We start from the raw sequence: 20758 nt of genomic DNA on the forward strand, positions 1-20758 counted from the left end.
AATCATGGGAATCTACCCTCAAAACCAAGAGTACACTGTACACACTGTATGTTAACTAATTTGACAATAAATTATATTAAAAAAATAAATGAACACACACTAGTAAAAAAAAATAAAATAAAATAATTGAATGGAAAGTCTAAAAAAATGTTTACGTATTTTTGAGAGACAGAGCATGAGTGGGGAAGGGGTATAGAGAGAGGGAGACACAGACCCAAAGCAGGCTCCAGGCTCTGAGCTGTCAGCACAGAGCCCGACGCAGGACTTGAACTCGTGAAGCACAAGATCATAACCTGAGCTGAAGTTGGACGCTCAACTCACTGAGCCACCCAGGAACCCCTAAAGTAATTTGTTTTGGAGCAAATAATGCTCCAAAGACCTGTCAATATATTGTCCTTACAAAAAAGGGTACTCCCTTTTAGTTAAAGGTGGCTGCTGTATGCTTGGCTAAAGCTTCAATTTTCAATTTTACATTAATAGAGGCAGCTCTGAACTTCACTTCTAAGCATCACAAACATTTAGAAAACAAAAAGTCCAAAGATGGATATTATAAGAAATGCACAAAAGAAATTTCCTTTAAAAATAACAAAAACGGGGTGCCTGAGTGGCTTAGTAGGTTGGGCATCCGACTTCACTCAAGTCATGATCTCACAGTTTGTGAGTTTGAGCCCCACATCTGGCTCTGTGCTGACAGTGCAGAGCCTGGAGCCTGCTTCAGATTCTGTGTCTCCTCCTCTCTCTGTCCCTCCCATGCTCATGCTCTGTCTCTCTCTGTCTCTCAATAATAAATAAACGTTAAAAAACATTTTTTTTAAATAACAAAAATTTTTAAATTTATTTTTCCCCAAATGTCCAAATAATTATGGTCTAGGTAACCATCAGAGTAAAAGCTTTATATGCTCCTTCCTTTGATAAGAATAAGTTCATACAGAACTGTATATCCAAGTGTATGTGCAAGAGACACTCACATGCATCACACACACACCAAGCATATACACCCACAGGGACAGACACACCACTGAGGTTTTATTTTTCTAGGCACTTCATATCCACATGAAGTCTGTCACCTTCCCATCACATTTAATGAATTCCTTCTTTGGAGGTAGGAAGCCTAGTTGAAGACATTCCCTGCCAGGAAGTATCAGGCCACCAGGAAGGAAGACCCACCACTTGCAGGTGGCTTCCCCACTCCCATCTTCTCTGTATTCTTCCATACCATGGCTATGAAGGGTCTAGTCCTGGAGGTGAAGTCAGGCTGCTGAAAGTTGGTAGTTCTTGATTTCACTGTACCATCTATCAGCCATCTCTTTTCCTGTCTGATCACAGGAGGCATATACCTCTGAACTGGCCACAACGGGACTCTGAGCTGCACTTGAGCATCCTTGGGCTGACCAGGGCCTCTGAATAATGCTGAGCCTCCCAATCAAGCTTCTTGCAGAGCTTCAGTTGAGGGGGACACCATGCTGCTGCTGGTACTTGTTGTGGGCCTTTAGGACCTCATTATTAAACAGCTTGGAAGCTGACTTGCCCATGGCCCACTGCTGCTGTGCTGAACTCTCTCACCTGCCCCTGGGTCGCTGGAGATCAATTCCTGTCTTTATGAATCTGAACAGATGGGCAAATCCAGGTACCTAGAGGGAGTCAGCCCTACTGACAAAAAGAGAACAGTTCTGATTCTAAGAGCCAAAACACACAAAGGTCTAGGAAAAGGAGTAGAAGTTTGGGAGGTGATGGGTTAGTGAGGGATGTGGTACAGAGAAGGAACTCAAAACTAACAGAAACCAGGGGCACCTGGGTGGCTCAGTTGTTAAGCATCCAACTCTTGATTTCAGCTTAGGTCATGATCTCACGGTTTGTGGGTTTGAGCCCCACATCAAGCTTTGCGCTGACAGAGTGGTGCCTGCTTGGGATTCTCTCTCTCCCTCTGTTTGCCTCTCCCCCACTCTCACACACTTTCTCTCTCTCTCTCTCAAAATAAACAGACTTAAAAAAAAAAAAAGAAAAGAACAAACATAACCCTGTCCAGTGGTCAAGACACCATGAAAAGCTCTATGGCACAGAGCAAGGCCTGCCCCCACCCCCAACACATACACACACACGATTTAGGGCCCCCTTCCTCCTTAATCTACTGTTGGTTAGGTTCATTTTCCTCCTCATACTAGTTCACATAGATATGAAATAAAGCCCTAAGTCCCTGCGTACAGCCCTTTTTTCCTTCACAAACTCTAACCTTGCCCACAGATACTTGCTATCTATGTATGTCAACAGATTCCAAAGCTGTATCTTTAGTTCAGATTGTTGTCATCAACTTCAGACCCATATGTTCAATAATTTGCTAGATTTCTCTACCTGAGTATTACACTGGTACCTCAAATTCAGCACGTAAAAAGTTAAAACTATTGAGATGCCTTAAAATATATATTCTAATTGTGGACCCAGAAATTTCTCTGGGCAAAGTAAAATCTTCCTCAATGTTTTGTTTTAAAAGATCATTGTGCTTAGAGTCACCAAATTATTATTTTTCCTTTGGGCCTAAAGTGAAAAAATTCCCATAAAGTCCCACAACCTCTTTATTAAATAAAGGAATGTTAACATTAATCTGTAACAGCAAAAAACTAGAAGCAACCTAAATGTTTTATCTCTAGCTTTCACACAATCCTAAAGAAAATCCTAGAAGGTAGGTTTGTGTGTGTGAGAGAGTGTATAAAAATTGATAAACTGATCTTAAAATGTATACAGAGGGGGGTCTGGCTGGCTCCGTCAGTAGAACATATGACTCTTGATCTCAGGGTCATGAGTTTGACCCCACATTTTTTACTTAAAAAAATGTTCGGGGTCGACTGGGTGGCTCAGTCAGTTAAGCATCCAACTTTTGGTTTTGGCTCAAGTTATGATCTCACAGTTCATGAGATTGTGCCCCATATCCAGCTCAGCACTGACAGCACAGAACCTACTTGGGATTCTCTCTTCCTCTGCCCCTCCCTCATTCATGCTTGCACATGGTCTCTCTCTTTCAAAAAAATTTTTTTAATCATTAAAAAATAAAATTTTATATGGAAATGTAATGGCCAAAAATAGTTAATATAATCTTATAATCTTAAAGTTGGAAGACATGGACTACCAGATATCAAAACTTATTACAAAATTATAGCAATGAGGAACACTTGCGACGAACATTTATCTTATAAAAAAGGAGACACTGCAGAGCAGCAGAGCAGTGAGATAAAGGATTGTTTTGTTAACAATTTCCATAACTTGGAAATGCTGCAAAGAAAAGGCGGCAACGCTAGCCAAAGATGAACTATCAAGGCAATATACTTGTGCTTTACTCATTATCTATTATTGATTAAAGGATAAAACTCTGTGAAGTCACATGTTAACTTATAGATTTTGGTCTGGTAATGATGCAAAGGATTTAGTAGAAAAGGTTATGAGGGCACCTGGCTGGTTCAGTTGGAAGAGCATGTGACTCTTGATCTCAGGGTCATGAGTTCAAGCCCCATGTTGAATGTAGAGATGACTAAAATAAATACATAAATAAATAAACTTAGAAAAAAAAGAAAAGGTTATGGTGTTATTATCCTGTAGACACAATCAACTTAACAATGTTATTCTTTCTTACTTTTTTTTTTAAGTAGGCTCTGTATCCAGTGTGGGGCTTGAACTCACCATCCTAAGATCAAGAGTCACATGCTCCACCAATTGAGCCAGACAGGCACCCCATTTAACAATGTCACTATAACATTCTCTTCCTAATGTGGGTGGACCTCATCCAATCAGCTGAAGGCCTGAATAGAACAATAGGACTGAATAAGAGAAAATTTCTCGGGATGCCTGGCTGGCTCAGTCCATACAGCATGAGACTTTGTTTTTTTGGTGGTGAGGGGAACAAATGCCCTTTATTGCTCTAACCAGCATAACTTGGCAGTAGCCTTGAGCAGAGCTCTCCTATCTGTCCTGGCTCCCATTTTCTCTCTCCTGGGAGTTTGTGATTCACCCCCAGGGTAGAAGAGTGTCCTGGGCAGGGGTCTCAGGCAGAAGTAGGATAAAAAATACAGAGTTGGGATCTGAAAGGGGACCAGGGTGAAGCAGAAAACATTGTGTTACCAGATCATCCAAATAAAAAAAGTCCATCAGGGCAGAAGTGAGGATGTTTCCCCACACGGGTCCCTCTGCCCTTGCCAGAAAAGGGAGGGGGAAGGAAGCTTCTGCTAGAGGCTTCCTGCTGTGCCCTTCATGCCATCAGCATCTTCCAGATGTTGTCCTCAGCTTCTTTCACACTCCACTCCATGTAGGATTTTTTTCTGTTTCAATTCTTTAATTTGTTTCTTCTGCTATTCTCTGTTTCTCTAACAGTTGATTGTTAATTACCTCCTTGGAACGAAGAATAAACATTCTTCCTACACTTTCAAACATGTTAGTCTCATCTACCAAAGTCATAATCTCTGCACCTGTAAGATGTCAGCATGCAACTCTTGATCTCAGGGTTGTGAGTTTGAGCCCTGTAGCAGTTGTAGAGATTACTTAAAAATAAAAGCTTCAAAAAAGTGAGAGAAAATTTCTCCCTGATCAGTTCTTTGAACTGTGACATTGGTCCTTTTTCCTGATTTTAGACTCAAACTGAAACAATAGCTCTTCCTGGGTGTTGAGCCTGCTGGCTTTCAGACTGGAATTTCATTGTCAGCTTTTTGGTTCTCACGCCTTTGAACTGGGACTGGAACTACACCATCACCTCTTCTGGGTCTCCAGTTTGCTGGCTAAAGATCTTGGGACTTATTAGCCTCCATAATCCTGTGAGCCAGTTCCTTATAGTAAAATCTCTCTATCTCTATCCCTGTGTGTGTGTGTGTGTGTGTGTGTGTGTGTGTGTGTGTGTATCTCACCCTTCACCAGAGCTCTAATATAATACCTAATTTCCTTAAATGCTCATTAAACATGCTTTACCATACTGCTTATTCCGTCATTAATGAGTTAAATAAATCTTTGGCATGTTTTTCATTCTATATTCTTATAAGAATCTTGCTTTTAACTTTTTGGAATTTGTACTCTGACAATGTTTTCAACAAAAAGTGCTGGATAACCATATAGGAAAAAAATGAATATTGACTCTTACCTCACACCATACACAAAATCTATTGCAGATGACTTATAAAAAATAAAATAATAGAGTTTCTAGACAATGACATAAGAGAATATATTCATTACCTTGGGATAGGCAAATACTTCTTAAACAGGCATCAAATACATTATACACAAACAGTAAAATAAATTGGACTATATTAAAGTGAAGAACTTTACTTCATTGAAAAATACCACTAAGAAAACAAAAAAGTAAGCTACAGATAATTCTTTCTAACAAAAGAATCCTATCCAAAATATATAAAGAGCTCATACAAATAGAAAAAATACAGAGAACCATATAAAAAAAAAACAGGCCAAGGACCTGACCAGGCAAGTCAGAAAAGATAACCAATAGACATATGAAAAGGTGTCCTACTTTACTGGATATCAGGGAAATGCTAACTATGGCCACAGTGAGATACCACTACATATACTAGAATAACTGAAACTAGAAAGACTGACAATGTCAAGAGTTGTCAAGGAAATGAAGAAACTAGACTTCTCATATATTGTTGGAGGAATGTGAACTGTTATAATCTCTTTAGGAAAAATGTTGGCAATATCTACTGAAGCTAAACACATACCTGCCCTATTACTCAGCAGTTATACTCCTAGGTATATATCCAATAGAAATACATGTATATTAGTCAATAAATTTATTTTTTTAATGAAGAGGAAAAATTAATACCAATTTGGAATAGTGGCAAACTCTGAGGAGAGAAGATGAAGAGCAAGGGGGAGAATGGAATGAGATTAGGAAGGAGTATATAAAAGCCCAACCTATCTGAAATACTAATTTCCTTAAGAGAATTTGAAGCAAATGTGGTGGAATATTGGAATTTGATAGAGCTGTGTGAGAAGAATATGGATGTTTGATATAGTATTCTTTATAACTTTCTGTATGCCTAAAATATTTCATAAAGACAGTTTTATTTTTTATTTCTTTTCTTTGATTTTAATTTTTTAAAGTTTATTTATTTAGCTTGAGAGAAAGTGTGAGTGGGGGAGGGGTCGAGGGAAGAAAGGGACAGAGAGAATCCCAAGCAGGGCTCAATCCCATGAACCCTGTGATCATGACCTGAGCTGAAGTCAGAAGCTTAACCAACTGCCCCTTAATTTTTTTTTTTTTTTAATGTAAGCTCTATAGCCAACATGGGACTCCAACTCATAACCCTGAGATCAAGAGTCACATGCTCTGCCAACTGAGCCAGCCAGGCACTCCTCATAAAGAAATTTTTTTTAATCTTATAGAATTCTTCCAGAATGTTTAGGAGTCATTGATTTAAAATAAAAACTTGTGGGGCACCTGGGTGGCTCAGTGGGTTGAGCCTCTGACTTCAGCTCAAGTCATGATCTCCCAGTTTGACTTTGAGCCCCACACCAGCCGGGCTGATTACTGTCAGCACAGAGCCTGCTTCGGATCTTCTGTCCCCCCTCTCTGCCCCTCCCCCATTTGCCCTCTCCCAAAAAGTAAATAAAATATATTTTTTTTAATAAAATAAAATAGGGGCTCCTGGGTGTTAAGTGTCTGACTTTGGTTCAAGTCATGATCTCGCAGTTCAGGAGTTTGAGCCCCGTGTCAGGCTCTGTGCTGACAGATCAGAGCCTGGAGCCTGCTTCAGATTGTGTGTGTCTCTCTCTCTGCCCCTCCCTTACTCGCACTCTATCTTTCTCTCAAAATAAATAAATATCTCTCTCTCAAAATAAATACATAAACATTAAAAAATAATAAAAATAAAATAAAATAATGAAATAAAATAAAAACTTGTAATATGAATATACAGTATAATGCCAATATTGTGTATGTAAACATACCACATACACACGCATAGATTGATATGATGTAATGAAACTATCTCAGGAGTCTTCCTCCCGAAAACCTAGAATCATAAAAACATCAGACAAATCCCAACTGAAAGACATTCTATAAAATATCTGAGGGTAAAACTATCAAGGTCATCAAAAACAAGGAAGTCTGAGAAAATGTCACAGCCAAGAGAAGCTTGAGGAGACAAGAGAACTAATGCAATGTGCCATGCTGGATGAGATCCTAAAACAGAAAAAAAGCATAAGGTAAAAACTAAGGAAATCTGAATAAGGTATGGACTTTAGTTAATGATAATGTATCAATATCAGTTATTAATTGTAACAGAGGAACAATGCTAATTTAAATGTTAATAAATTTAACATTTATTATACGGAAACTGCATATGGAGTGGGGTATATGGAAATTGTATTATCTTCATAAGTTTTCTGTAAATCTAAAATTGCTCTAAAATAAAATTTATTTTTTTAAGTCAAGTAATTTAGCCAAATTCATACACCTAGTAAATACCCAATACCCAAAATTCAGAGGCCAACACAAATGACTACAAACCCTATGCTTTTTCCACCACCCAAATCCACTTCCAACTTACTACCAACTTCCACTACCCAAACCCTTCCAACTTACTCTCTCTAGGTATTTGTATAACGACCTTAACAAGTTCCTTGAGAATAGAGAAAAAAGCTTTTTTTTTCTTTGCGTACACTGGTGTTCAGTAAGTCAGCTTAAATTCACTACTCACGGAAAAAAAGTCACAAAAACCTAAAGACTCTGTGATTTTCAGAGAATCTTATCAGGTTCAACCCACAATCTATACAGCCAGCTCCTCAGAGAGGCCTGATAGGCCCTGGACGGAGGGCCCTTCAGTTCTGCAAGGGTCCTGTGCTGCCATCTACAGGTAGCTGGAAAGAGTTGACACACACCCTCTCCCCTCCCCCCCAACCCCCGCCCCACTGCTGTATCTCAGCAATTAGTAAATCAGAGAGAAGTCTCAAGCGCTAATTAAATTACAGAACATATTTAACTATCAGATAGTTCACTTGACACTTGTATAAAGTAGAGACCCTACTTCTCTCCGGCGATTGAAGGTTCTTCTAACTCCGTATTAACATTTAGTCTCCTAAAATTCACAGAATTCCTTGCTGACCCACCTCCACAGATACAGATCTGGCTGGCTATTACTGCACACCTCCTAGAACTCAGGTTCTCCCGCACAGCGTAGGCTGCAGACACTTGCTCAATCCCACAGACTTGAGATCCCACCAACCAGATTCTCTCCTCTTCACCGACCCCTGGGACTCCTTGCACTATCTTGCAAACCCCCAGACCTCCCCCATTAGGGCAAATGTGCGCGCAAACCCAGACGTCACCACAAAAAGACTCAAGTTCCACGGGCAGCTCACACCAGCGCGAAAGCTTGGGGAGAGCCCCAGTATCAGGCTCAGTGTCCTCAGGCTAGCGCTTTGATGCCAGCTCCGACTCCCCAACCCCCCCCCCCCCCCGCCCGATCCGGTCAGTCTAGGCCGGCACCCAGGCCAAGGCCCCGCCCCTCTAGACCTGTCATCACAGAAGCCGCACGTGGCCGGGGTGGGACCTCAGGCGACCTGCAGCCATCACTTTGTCTCCTCCGCCATCCATTGGGGCCGTCGCCGCCAATCAGAGCCAGCGGATCCGGCAGGAGCGCCGGCGCCCGGGTGAGGCGAGAGGAAGAAGGGGTGGGGGTAGGAGAGTCCCTGAGACCGACTGGGGCTCGCGGTGGAAAAGGGCCTGACCTGGGTTCTGCCAGGCTGGAATCCGAGAGAGGGCGGATCCTAGCGAAAGGCGGAGAGACCACAAGGGGGTGGGGACCAAGGAAGGGGCTAGGGACAGGCGGATGTTCTGGGGAGACGCAGAAAAGGCTAGAAGGGGCGGGGCTAGAGAGGGGCGGGGTCTGTGTTACAGGGGAGGAGCCAGAGGAATTAAAGAAACTAGGAAAGGGGCTGGGCCCCGAGAAGGTGGGAGGTGGGACAAGGGAGGGGGTGGGCCTTCTGCGGGGGCGGGGCTCCGGCAGAAGGGGTGAGGTTTGTAGGCCGAGGCTGCAGCTAGGGCCTCTCTCTAACTGCCTCAACCCCACTACCTCCTCAGGTGCAACGGGACTCACGGAACTACAGGTGTGGGGTGGGGTGCGCGTGGAAGAAGGGACAAGAATGGGGGTGCGCTTGGGCAAACATGAGGAGGTGGGGGCCACGTTAAGGAAGGAGAGAATCTGAGGACTGCTGCGGGGGAGGAAGACAGAGTTGGGGGAGGACTTGGGGGCTCACCGTGTGGGTAGGCAGGTGCATTCTCCAGGGTCCCTTGTAAGGGAGTGCTTTGTGGAGGTTGGAGGTACAGTGTGAGAGGGCAAGTCTGTCTGATGTGGAGGGTTGGAGCCTGGCTATGCTTGAGGGGGAGGGGATGTGAAGTGCTTTGGGGAAAGCAGGTGCTGTATGATGAAGAGCTGGTGGTCCAGAGTGTGGGAGAGACAGAGGGACTGTGCAGAGAATGGGCACTATGTGAGGGAAAGAGGCTGTAGGCCCCAAATGAGGGGGGAAGAACCCCTAGTGCTTTGAGAAAGTCTCCTGGCTTTGTAGAGACTCCAGGAAGAGGTTTGTGTACTGTGTTCTAGGAATGGCATGATGGGATTAGTGGGGTGAAGAAACCAGTCCATAGTGCTCCTGGCTCCTTGGCTCCTAATTACACCTTCAGGCCTGAGCACTCTTAGGGAGGATCCAGGCCCCACTTGCTGCTAGGTCTTCTGTGGCTGTCTCCTCAGTCTGCTTTGGATCTGGCTGGCTGAGACTGGAGTTTCTTCCCCTAGCTGGTGTTCCTGTTAACCCCCACTCTAGTTCCTGTTCCTCCCAGAAGGCTGCCTTCGTCCCTGTCTTCCCCCTCCCCCACTTTGCCCTGCCCTCTGCTCTGGGTGTGCTCATTTCCCACTTCCTTCCTCGCCCTGGGGCCTGGCCTGGGACTTGCCCGTCTAGGAGCTTTGTGCTCAATGGCCACAGGACCTAGTAACCAGCTGCAAGGCCCAGACCTCATCCCACTACTGCCAAGATCTCTCCCAACAGCCCCCACAAGTGACTGGCAGCTACATTTTTACCACTGGCCACAAAGTTATTTTCCCCACCCTTTTCCTTCTCCTGGGTGGGGAACCCTAGAACCCTCAAAAATCGGCTTCTGTGGGAAAGGTGGAAATTATTGAGTCTTTGATGTTTGTTTTGAGAGGTGAACTACTATTGCAGGCTGAACTCCAGAAGGGATATGAGGTTCCAGCCTCAGCTGGAAGAGGAAGAGAGAATAGCTCCCCACACTCCTGGCCGGGAGGCTGATGGTCAGAACTGATACTAGGGGCCTAATCCTCTTGGGAGTTCCTCAGGTTCCCTGAGGGGACTTGATATAGTGCCAAAGTTCTATTTGTCCCTGGGCTAGTTGAGAGACTGAAAAAAGGCCTGCCTTCCACACAGTGGCTGGATGAGTATGACAGTGTTACTGAAAGGGGCCCCAAGCCAACTCTCCTCCTAGCTGAGAGACTGGCTGGGGAGGGAGGGGGTGCTGAGGCCAGACAAAGCCGTAGGGTAGGGTGGGGTAAGGGAGGGCAGGCTGAAGCCTTTTGAGGAGGAGCTGATTGCTATGGCAACACAGCTTCCCAGACTGTCTCTCAGAGAGGCGGGCCTAGGGCAAACACTCCAGCTTCCTAAGGACTGAGGCATTTGTATGAGTGGGTGGGGCGTAAAGAGAAAGGGCATCAGTTTGCTGTGCTGAGGCTGGAGTATATAGCTTCTCTGCTTCAATACAAGCAGGAAGGCATTCAGAAACTTGTGTCCATCCTCTGAAAATGGATTTGAGTGAACAATAGCCATTAGAATCATAGCAGTATAAGGCCAGAGTTGCAGAAGCCCTCAACTATAGTTTATACAAACCTCTAATCTTACAGGGTTGAAAATTTACAGCCAAAGACACTGTGACTTTCTCTGGTCTCAGAGTGAAAGAGCAGGTATTAGGACCTATGTCTTCTGTTTGCTGTTCCCTCAGCCCAGGGCTCATCATTTCTTTCAGCCAACGTTTATTGAGCAGCTATTATGTGCCAAGCACTGAGGTTGATTCTGGGAATACCAGCATGAACAAAACCACATTGCTTCTCTCCTATAGCTTCCATTCTAACAAGGAGAAAGAAATGCGTGGGGGGGGGGGGCACCTGGTGATAACTGCTATGAAAAAAATAAAGGACAGCAGCTAGATAAGGCCTCTTGATTGTACCATGCTGCTTTCCTAGGCACACGGAGGCCTAGAACACCTTTGATCCTTCCCACTGAGCTACTGCCCCCCCTGCCCTTTGCAGGTAACTGAGGCCTGGATCTATGTTAGTGGCAGTAAGACAGAACTTACTGCCTGTTCTCTGGGGTCATCAAGGGACTATCACTTTCCTGTAGTGTTCTGTGTCTATTTGTCTTCCTAGTAAGTTTTTACTAAAGGAAGTAAAGCTCTTGCTTTTTGCAATTTTGTTCAGAATTTATGTTTATTTTTGAGAGAGAGAGCATGAATGGCAGAAGGGCAGAGAAAGAGGGAGACACAGAATCCAAAGCAGGTTCCAGGCTCTGAGCTGTTAGCACAGAGCCCACTCAACAGATTGAGCCACCCAAGCGCCCCTCTTACTTGTCCTTCCTGAATCTAGTGCACAAGGAGGAAGTAGGGAAAGGGAGCCTTTTTTTTTTTTTTTTTTTTTTTACTATCCAGTGACAACCTCAGGGCCCTTGGTGCCTACAGCACAGGCAAGGTAGAAACAAGGACCTTAGGCCTTCTGTAGCCTCTGAACTATGGAAGAATGGACTCCCCTTCTAGAGGCATAATTGGCAACCTGCCCTGGCCTACGCCAATTCTCCAGGCTTTGATTTGAGTCGTCCCTCTTTTTTTTTTTTTTTTTTTTATTTATTTCTGGGACAGAGAGAGACAGAGCATGAACAGGGGAGGGGCAGAGAGAGAGGGAGACACAGAGTCGGAAACAGGCTCCAGGCTCCGAGCCATCAGCCCAGAGCCTGACGCGGGGCTCGAACTCACGGACCGCGAGATCGTGACCTGGCTGAAGTCGGACGCTTAACCGACTGCGCCACCCAGGCGCCCCAGTGAGTCGTCCCTCTTTTAACTCTGGTATTTCCTTGCTTCTGTGGAAGACTGACAGAAAAAGCTTCCTAAGTATGGAAACTAACTTGTCAACAAGTTCAGAGGAAAAGGTACCTATTTTCTTAGCTTACCCCTAAAGCATCCCCTGTAAAGAGCATCTTTTAATGCTTACTCCTTATAGAGGTTTCCATCCTTGTCATTTAAAGAATAGGTCATTTAAAGAATTAGGAATGCTGGTTCTGCTGCCACTTAGTTTGGCTGTTTCTGGGCCCAGCCTAGAGCCCAGTGACTCAGGGGGAGGGTGGGGAGTTTCGAGGGAGCTGTGAGTCATGGGAGGGAGCTCCATCACAAGAGTTGGGCACATCCCCCCACTCATGGCAGAAGCCTTTCTATCCCACTTCCCCTGGGTGCTCCATCTCCTATGAATAGAAAGAATACTGTAGAAAGAATGAAGCAGCCTGATCTCAGAATGGTCGTTCAGAGACACAAAAAAGGATGTTTAGGTCCCTGAATTAAAATGTATCCCTATCTCTGGAATTCTTGAGGTCCCTCTAAAGAAGGCAAAAGAAAATTAATAAAAAGTAAGAGAAGGAAGAATACCATTTCTCAATGGAAGGAGATAAGATCCCACTTCAGAACTTTTTCATCTGCTCTGGCATGAAGGAAGCTTTCTAGACTTAAGCAGTACTCTGGTGTTTGAAGCTCAGGTTTGCAAGAAAGGGAGAGATGAATGAGAGTGGGGATATTTGGGGTCTGGTGAGGGAAGAGCAGGCTGATTTTGGAGATTGTGGAACTTTGTCTTTGAAAGCCCTAGGGCGTCCTATTAAACACCTTCGGAAGAGGAAGGGCGGAGGTGAGCAGCGGGAGGCCACACCTTTGAAAGGGTTAAATTGGCAGGGCAGGGAGATCCTTTGGATTCCTGCAATTGAGGGGTTAAGGAGATGGGCGGGGCGACACGGGTAGGCCTGCCCCCTTGTGGGCCAATGGGCGTGTGTCTCTTGGAGGGGGCGTGCCTCACACTTGAGGTCGTGGAGAGGCTGGACTCCTATGGGCCAATGAATATGGTCGCTGCCCGTGGAGGGCGTGGTCTTAGGGGGGCGTGGCGGCCACGGCCGCCGCGGCGGGGGTGTTGGGGCGCTGGGCGGGGCGGGCGGCCCCATCAGCTGGTAGGAAATGGCCTGTGAGTCAGAGGGGCAGCGGAGTCGACAGCACTGAGCCGGGGCGGCCACGGGGAGGGACAGTCGCGGGGAGGGGTGCGGCAGCGGCTGGGGGGCTGCGGGCGCCAGGTCCCGCTAGTGTTGCACACGAAGCTGAACAGAGAACAGCCTAGCAAAGCAGGGCTCTGCGTGAGCCACCCTTTGTCTGGGTTGGGGGCCCGTGGCGGGGAGGACCCGGGATTCGAGGGGAGGGACCGGGACGGGACGGAAGGGCCCGGAGCAGCGGCCGCCGCGGCGGAGCCAATTTAAGAGCGGGGTGAGTGTGTGCTAGGGGGAAAGAGCAAATCTCCGAAGCTCCAGTATGGAATGGGGCCTGCCCCAGGCTCTGGGGAGGAGAGGGGTGAGAATGGACCTGGGAGACTAAGTAGGGGTTGGGGGCATCATCCAGAACAAGGAGTCCAGCGGAAGGGGTGAGTCTGCTGGACTCAGTTTGGAGGAGGTGCTGACATCTGGTCTCTCCATTAAGGGTAGAGGGCTTTAGGTCAGCAGTCAAGGGGTGGGTTAGAGACCAGAGGTTGACCTTCCTACCCATAGTGGTGGTCCATGGGAGTAGCTCCGCTAGTTTGTGTGGACATGTATAGGAACAAAATGTGTAGTAGCTGGCAGTTCTCTCTGAACAGGATGAGGGTAGAAAGCACATGGAGAGGAATTCTCCTTCCTGCCACCCTCCTAGATCAGTGTAGAAATAGATACCTTTAATACTGAAGGAAAGGGGAGAGTGAGTCTGGGAGTTGTACCTGTACCAATACCCACCTGCCCCACCTCCCAGGCCTAGCAGGTGTCTGAGGTACAGAACCCATGGTATTCTGGGATTTGGTGTTTTTGCTGGCCTTGCTCCTTGGGAATGTTGGGAACTGTAGTCCTTGCCAGCCATAGCCTGGCACAGCTGTTTGATGCCAGCTGCTGCCCACCCCCTGCACAGAGAGTGAGGTTTGGCCTACTCTGCCCCCCTCTTCCACAGTCCTGCCCCATGAGTCAGCTCGAAGCCATGGTCTAGAGCCAGACAGGCTGGGTGGCAGGAAAGTGTGTCTTAGAGCTTCTCATTGACAAGTCAGGAACTGAGAGGGCTCTGGGGTAATGAGCAGATGCCAGGCATTCTGGGGTCAAGTAGGGCATCATGTCATCACCTGCCTTCCCCAGGGCAATGGCTCCAGAGGCCAACTTGGATGACCAGGGGTGGGGTGCTAAGGAAAAGGACCTTCCTCAACCTGTATGGCTTGAGTAGAGGAAAGGAAGGTAGAGATGAATACAGGTTGTACCTACCCTCTGACAGTGCTGTCATTGGAGTTCTGCCCTTTCCAGACACCCCACCCACCACAGGGAACCAGAATTTTCTAGCAATCCCATTTCTCACGAGAACTTGGTGAAATAAGGTAATGTGGGGTGCAATGATAAGAACTTGGTGTAGGAGAGCTTTTCAGTCCCCAGTGTGTAAATCTCTTTCTCCCTGTCCCCCATTTCCACCTCTGTTATTGCTGATTCTCCCTATACAAGTAATCTCTCTACTTCTCTAATTCTGGGGGTTTTTCTCTTCACTGCTAGGTCTGATGCCAAAGTCTCTGGGGCTTGCATTCTACTTTTTTGAGTCCTGCCATGTGCTTACTCCCTGTACTTAGAGTTTGGCAGAGGAGCGAACAGAACTATCCTTAAGAACCCCCTGGTCTGTCTAGGAGATTTCTTACCTATAAGAACAAGCAAAATTGTCACTGGGTTGTAGTAGATAGTGACACTGCCTTAGGTGAAGTCTCAGGAGAGAGATGTGGTCTAGGGTGGACAGAGTCGGCTTTCTGGAGGGAATGGCATTTGGCCTAGCCAAGGAGGAAGGATAGGGCTTAGGTAGGTATACAGGGGACATTCTTTGAAGGGGAAAAGATACGGTGGATGGCAGGCAGCATAGGCTACTGCCCAAAGGAGAAGCTTGATCCTGGGACAGTATTTCCTCCCATAAAGGAAAATGGCCTTCAATTTGACATTCCCCTCACCCAGTATGGGCTCCTGAGGGTGGACTAGTCAATAAAGAAAGTCTTTAGTCCTGGCAGAAAAACAGTGGTTTGGGTTTTTGGGTGCTGAACATGTGGCTAAGTGGAGAGGTAGTCCTACTTGCTTCCAGCTATCTGACTGCCACTGCCTTATCTCTAGCTTGCAGGGCCTAGAGGGAGGGGAGGTCCTGGAAAGTGCCTTCTGGCATTGCCTTCTACACTCCCCCTCCACTTGATTAGATTTGTTGCCTCCTGTTAAAGGGACAGACTGCCGGGGGTAATGTGTTTAAGGCCAAAGGGCTGCCTTTGAGCTGACCTGAGGTTTGTATCTGTGAGGAGTGCTCCTGGGGTAGGACTTTCTGCAAGACCTCTCCCCTTAGGGCTCCGGAGTAGCATTTGTCTTTTGGAGAGAGACTTTAAGGAAGGAGTTATACAACCTTGTCTAGGAGGGCTGAATTCATACTCTGACCATCTCTCAGTTGGCATTGGAGTTCTCTTGGATCTTGGGGTATTGCATTCCCCCTCACACTCAGGGCAGAAGCCCCTTAGCTGGTGGCCCTGATAAATGGTGATCCTGCCACAACTTCTCACCTCCTATTATGCTGAACCTAGATCTGCCTCTCTCTGACTCCGTAGGTAACCTAGCTCTGCCCTCTGGGCTCTGGATCCCAAGACTACACCTTCTGTTTCTGAAGAGCTTTTCATATGGGAGAAGGATATCCTGGAGGGTACTCTGATAGCCCACAACTGGACAGGAGTCTTGCCACTGGCTCCAGGGATCCTGGCTTTTAATGTCTGTTCTCCTTTCCTTAGGGTCCAGCTGAACCCAAGAGCTGCACGGAATGGTGGCAGTCACCTTGCCAGTGCAGCGGGAATGGACCAGACTGCAAGCTAGGAGAGCAAGGCATCAGTCAGGAAGAGGGAACACACGGCTAGGCTTGAGGCCTCTTCATCGGGGTGAGTGCTGGGGAAAGGGAGGGGAAGCAGGTCCAGTGAGAACCCTGAGCTAAACATGCCATCCTCTCAGAAATTCTGGTATTGTCCTCTATACTCCATTAATCCATCTGGGGATTTGGACAGCTTCACCCCAAGGAAACCCACAAGGTCACCTCTTCAGGCCAGAGGAGGATCTGCAACTCAGGTGGAAGAGAGAAGACCCAATGATTCTTCTGATCACCTTTTCTTCTCTTCTCTTGTACAGATGTCCCCAGGCCCCCCAGCCCAGGCCCAGCATAAAGGCTGTGTGGGGGGGCCCCCCTGACCCAAGGGGGGCTTCATGCGCCACGTGCAGGCGGAGCCGTCTTCATCCTCAGAACCAGAGGCTGGCCCTTCGCAGCCTGCAGTCAGGCAGGGGGCCCTCCAGGGTGGCCTGCTCATGGGCTACAGCCCAGCAGGGGGGGCGACATCCCCCGGGGTCTACCAGGTATCCATCTTTTCCCCTCCAGCTGGTGCCTCTGAGCCTCACAGGGCCCTGAAACGGCCGGCCCCACCCACTGAGGTTACCAGGGAGCTGAAGAGAGGCCCTGGGCTGGGGGCCAGAGAGGGACTACCCCCTGAAGAACCATCTACTGTGGGGCTACTAGGCCCAGAGGGACTGGGGCTGGGACTGGGTCTGGCCAGCCAGCATTTCTGTCACCATGGCCTCTGTGTTGTGGAACAGGGAGGTAGCTCCACCTCACCTTGGACTTCAGGGGCCCAGAGTCCCCCTTGTCCCCCATCAAATGCTTCCTGCAATAGTTTGCACACCAGAGACTGGGCTTCCCCAGATCCAGGGGCACAGGGGTCCCTGGGGGAGTCCCCAGGGCCAGCCCCTCTGGGCCAGCTGCACACATTTGACACTGATTTGCACAGTCTTGCACAAATAGGGGGTAAGAGCCCAGTGGCTGGGGTGGGCAATGGGGGTAGCCCTTGGCCTAGGGAGTCCCCTAGCACTGCCAATGGGCACAGTCCCGAGCACACACCCCCTGGCCCTGGACCTCCAGGCCCCTGCCCCACCAAGCGAAGGTTGCTTCCTGCTGGAGAAGCCCTGGATGTCAGCTCTGAGGATGAGGGGCCAGCCCCTCGGAGGCGCCGGGGAACCCTGGGCCACCCTCCTGCTGCCAACAGTTCTGATGCCAAAGCCACACCCTTCTGGAGCCATCTGCTGCCTGGGCCCAAGGAGCCTGTGCTGGTAATCCAGGAGAAGGGGATGGTCTATTCTTAAGTAGATATGTGTGTGGGAAAAGGTGAAGGCCTGAGGAGTGGGGGGGGGGGGGGGGGAGGGGGGTCCAGATGTTCCTTTGAGAGCTTGTAATGAGGTCCTGCTTCCAAACATGCCTGACCTCCACCCAGTCTTTTTCTGTAATCTTTCCTCTCCATAGGACCCAACAGACTGCAGTCCCATGGGGCGGAGGCTGAAAGGTGCCCGTCGCCTGAAGCTGTAAGTGATCAGCTTCTCCCTCTGCTCTATCCCTGCAAGTGGGGCAAAAGTCTATAATCCTTTTTCTGACTGCAGGGTAGGGGAACCCAGGGCAGGAGCCCTAGATGGTGGCAAAGGGTGAGCCCAAGGACATGAGTAAGCATACCAGAATACTTCAAGCCAATGTACTGTGTGTCCCTCCCCTACCAGGAGCTCCCTTCGAAGCCTCCGGAAGGGGCCAGGCCTGCTGAGCCCCCCCAGTGCCTCCCCTGTTCCTACCCCTGCTGTCAGCCGTACCCTGCTTGGCAACTTTGAGGTAGTTCCCCTTGGATTCTGTGATTGGGGGCCTTGGGGAAAGTGAGATGGTAGAGTATGGCCTGGATGGGTAAGGAAAATAGCTGGTATCTGTCTCATAATATGCTTTCCCCATCTCAACCCCAGGAATCATTGCTGCGAGGACGCTTTGCACCATCTGGCCACATTGAGGGCTTCACGGCAGAGATTGGAGCTAGTGGATCCTACTGCCCCCAGCATGTCACCCTGCCTGTCACTGTCACCTTCTTTGATGTTTCTGAGCAAAATGCCCCGGCTCCCTTCCTGGTATGACCTGACCTCAACCCAAAGTTAGCTTGTGAGGAGGGTGAGGGATGGATAGCAGGAAGGATTCTTTAGGTGTTCTCACCTAGGAGAGAGTTCAGAGCCTGGTGGGGAGAACTCTAGTGTGGGGCAAGGGCTAGGCCCAGAGTGAGAGATTATGGAGATGGATGAGTATTCAAAGCTCTCGTAGACCCCATCTTAGCTGATGGCTCCATGACCTTCCTAGGGTGTCGTGGACCTGAATCCCCTGGGGAGGAAGGGTTACAGCGTGCCCAAGATGGGCACCATCCAAGTGGTAAGTTTCCCCTGAGGGGCAGTGGGAGTGGGGAGAGGAGAACAGCCCCTAGGCCCTACCAACTTTGCCTGTCCTGCCCCCAGACCTTATTTAACCCCAACCAGACTGTGGTGAAGATGTTCCTTGTGACCTTTGACTTCTCGGACATGCCTGCTGCCCACATGACCTTCCTGCGCCATCGCCTCTTTTTGGTGCCTGTGGGTGAGGAGGGAAATGCTAGCCCCACCTGCCGCCTCCTCTGCTACTTGCTGCACCTCAGGTGAGGACAGGGCCCGGGGGCAGCTGGGGAGGCCCAGGGAAAGGATTTTCCCCACCCCAGGTTATCTGGTTTATCTACTATCTGGATTCTTTCTTTGATCACCCTGTTGTCCCCCAGGTTCCGGAGCTCCCGCTCAGGCCGCTTAAGCCTGCATGGAGACATCCGCCTGCTTTTTTCCCGCCGGAGCCTGGAACTGGACACAGGGCTCCCCTACGAACTGCAGGCAGTGACTGAGTCCCCTCACAATCCACGTTATTCACCTTTGCCCTGATTGCCAGTGCCCTGAACCCATGTGGGCCAAGTACCTACCCATCCTGCTCCATCCTGGACAGAGCAAATACGTGGAAAGGTGGCAAAAGACCCTTTAGGCTTGAATTAAAGCCCTCACCATGCTCATGCCCAAATCGATTATTTGGGTGTTTAAAGCCTCTGATCCTTACCACACTCTGCTCTACTCTGGGTACTCCATGTGCCTCCCACTCCCTTGGATTTCCCAGGCCAACTTAGGTAGTGGGGAGACAAGGAGTTACCCTGAGGTTGTCTAAAGTTCCCAGGCAAGTCATGCCAGCGTTGCCTCCCTGTCCTGGGCAGGGGCCACTTATTATTTTATTTATTTTTAATTTATAATTTATTCAAATTGGATTGCCTTGGTAACCTCCCAAACCTGATAATTGGCATTGCCCCTCATCCTTTCCCACCCTCAGATATTGCTCCAAGCTCAGGAGTTGAAGAAGCTGATGTGGGGGTTGGGGGAGAACTGTTCTTTCTCAGCTGAGGGCAGAGAGGTTATCCCAGAAGGACTGAGTCCCTAGCCAAAGACTCAGCTTCTCCTGTCCTTCCCTATACCTTCCCTATACCTTTCACTTCCCCTACCCTCTGACCCCTCTCTGAAAGCCAACTTGTGTGTGTGTGTGTGTGTGTGTGTGTGTGTGTGTGTGTGTGTGTCCACGTGTCCGCGCACACACGCACACACATACAAGCTTTTATTTATGTGGTGTGTGTGAGAAAGAGAGCTTGCATGCATGCACACACACAGAGGTTAACCATGCCTGATCTAAGACTCCAGACTCCAGTTGTCTCTCTCCTCCTGCCTGTGTCTCCTTGCTTTGGGGTCCTGACTGAGGAAGGTGTTCTGGGGGCAGAGTCAGGGCCAAGGACTGGGGTGCCTCCTCTCACCTGGCCAGACTCTGACCCACCTACCTCAGCTGGGATGAGGGGCACCCTCAAACTCAGTCATGTGATTTCCCAACTACCCCATTCCCCACACCAGACTCTGACCCAGCCTTAGTCCTGACTCCTGGGGCTGGCTGAGGGGAACAAGCAATTGCTTGAAACTTGAACAAAAAAAGAAAAAAGAAAAAAGAAAAGAAAAAGAAAGAAGAAAGAAAAAAGAAATGAAAAAATTGTACCTGGTACTTTTTTTCAGGAAACAACAACAATAAAGAAAGAATAAATTCTTGTTTGGAAACTTGAGCTAAACCCTACTTTTTCTGTTGGGGAGACTATGGGAATGGGGATGGAGGGTCTAACTGGAGCTCAGACTCTGCCCTTTCTCCCAGAGGGGCCTGAGGTCTGAGGCCATGAGGTCTTAGGCAAGGCCCTAATGATTCTTAGGATCTGGTCTTGCTCTTTTCAGATAATGGGGTGGGGTGGGGTGGTGAGAAAGGTTCAGCCATAAAAGCTGAGCTCTCTGAATGTGGATCTACATACCCAAACTAGTTCTATTGTTACCGATTTTAGCACCTCTGAACTTAAGTGCCCTGAAATGTAAAATGGGGGTGATTCTGCAAGTCTCTTAAAAGATGTGCCAGACATCAGGGATGTGTGCAGAGTGACATGATCCAGAGAAGCCTGAATGTAGGGGCTATGTGCTGGACTCTGTAAGGGGACCAGGCCTGATAGACTGACTAGGAAGAGGTAGAAAAAGCTAC

The 20758-nt window shown here is 48.1% G+C and overlaps 1 protein-coding gene and 1 pseudogene across 5 annotated transcripts; one reads left to right on the top strand and one right to left on the bottom strand.

The window, feature by feature from the left end:
* Positions 1-178: 178 nt before the first annotated feature.
* LOC131491726 (Golgi-associated plant pathogenesis-related protein 1-like) lies at positions 179-8855 on the bottom strand (annotated as a pseudogene).
* On the top strand, positions 8525-19225 carry ATOSB (atos homolog B). 5 transcript variants are annotated; one of them, XM_058695007.1, is made up of 9 exons: positions 8525-8640; positions 16092-16235; positions 16480-17448; positions 17639-17697; positions 17887-17992; positions 18118-18276; positions 18500-18568; positions 18652-18827; positions 18945-19225. In XM_058695007.1, exons 3-9 carry the CDS (start codon positions 16555-16557, stop codon positions 19096-19098), a joined length of 1617 nt encoding a protein of 538 aa, XP_058550990.1. In that variant the 5' UTR covers positions 8525-8640; positions 16092-16235; positions 16480-16554; the 3' UTR covers positions 19099-19225. The 5 variants fall into 5 exon arrangements, with proteins under 5 accessions (XP_058550990.1, XP_058550991.1, XP_058550992.1 ...); XM_058695008.1 differs by lacking the exon at positions 8525-8640 and adding an exon at positions 8983-9096; XM_058695009.1 differs by lacking the exon at positions 8525-8640 and adding an exon at positions 13238-13262.
* The last annotated feature ends 1533 nt before the right edge of the window (positions 19226-20758 follow it).

This window comes from Neofelis nebulosa, chromosome 12 (assembly GCF_028018385.1).
Source record: "Neofelis nebulosa isolate mNeoNeb1 chromosome 12, mNeoNeb1.pri, whole genome shotgun sequence".
Classification (NCBI taxonomy): domain Eukaryota; kingdom Metazoa; phylum Chordata; class Mammalia; order Carnivora; family Felidae; genus Neofelis; species Neofelis nebulosa.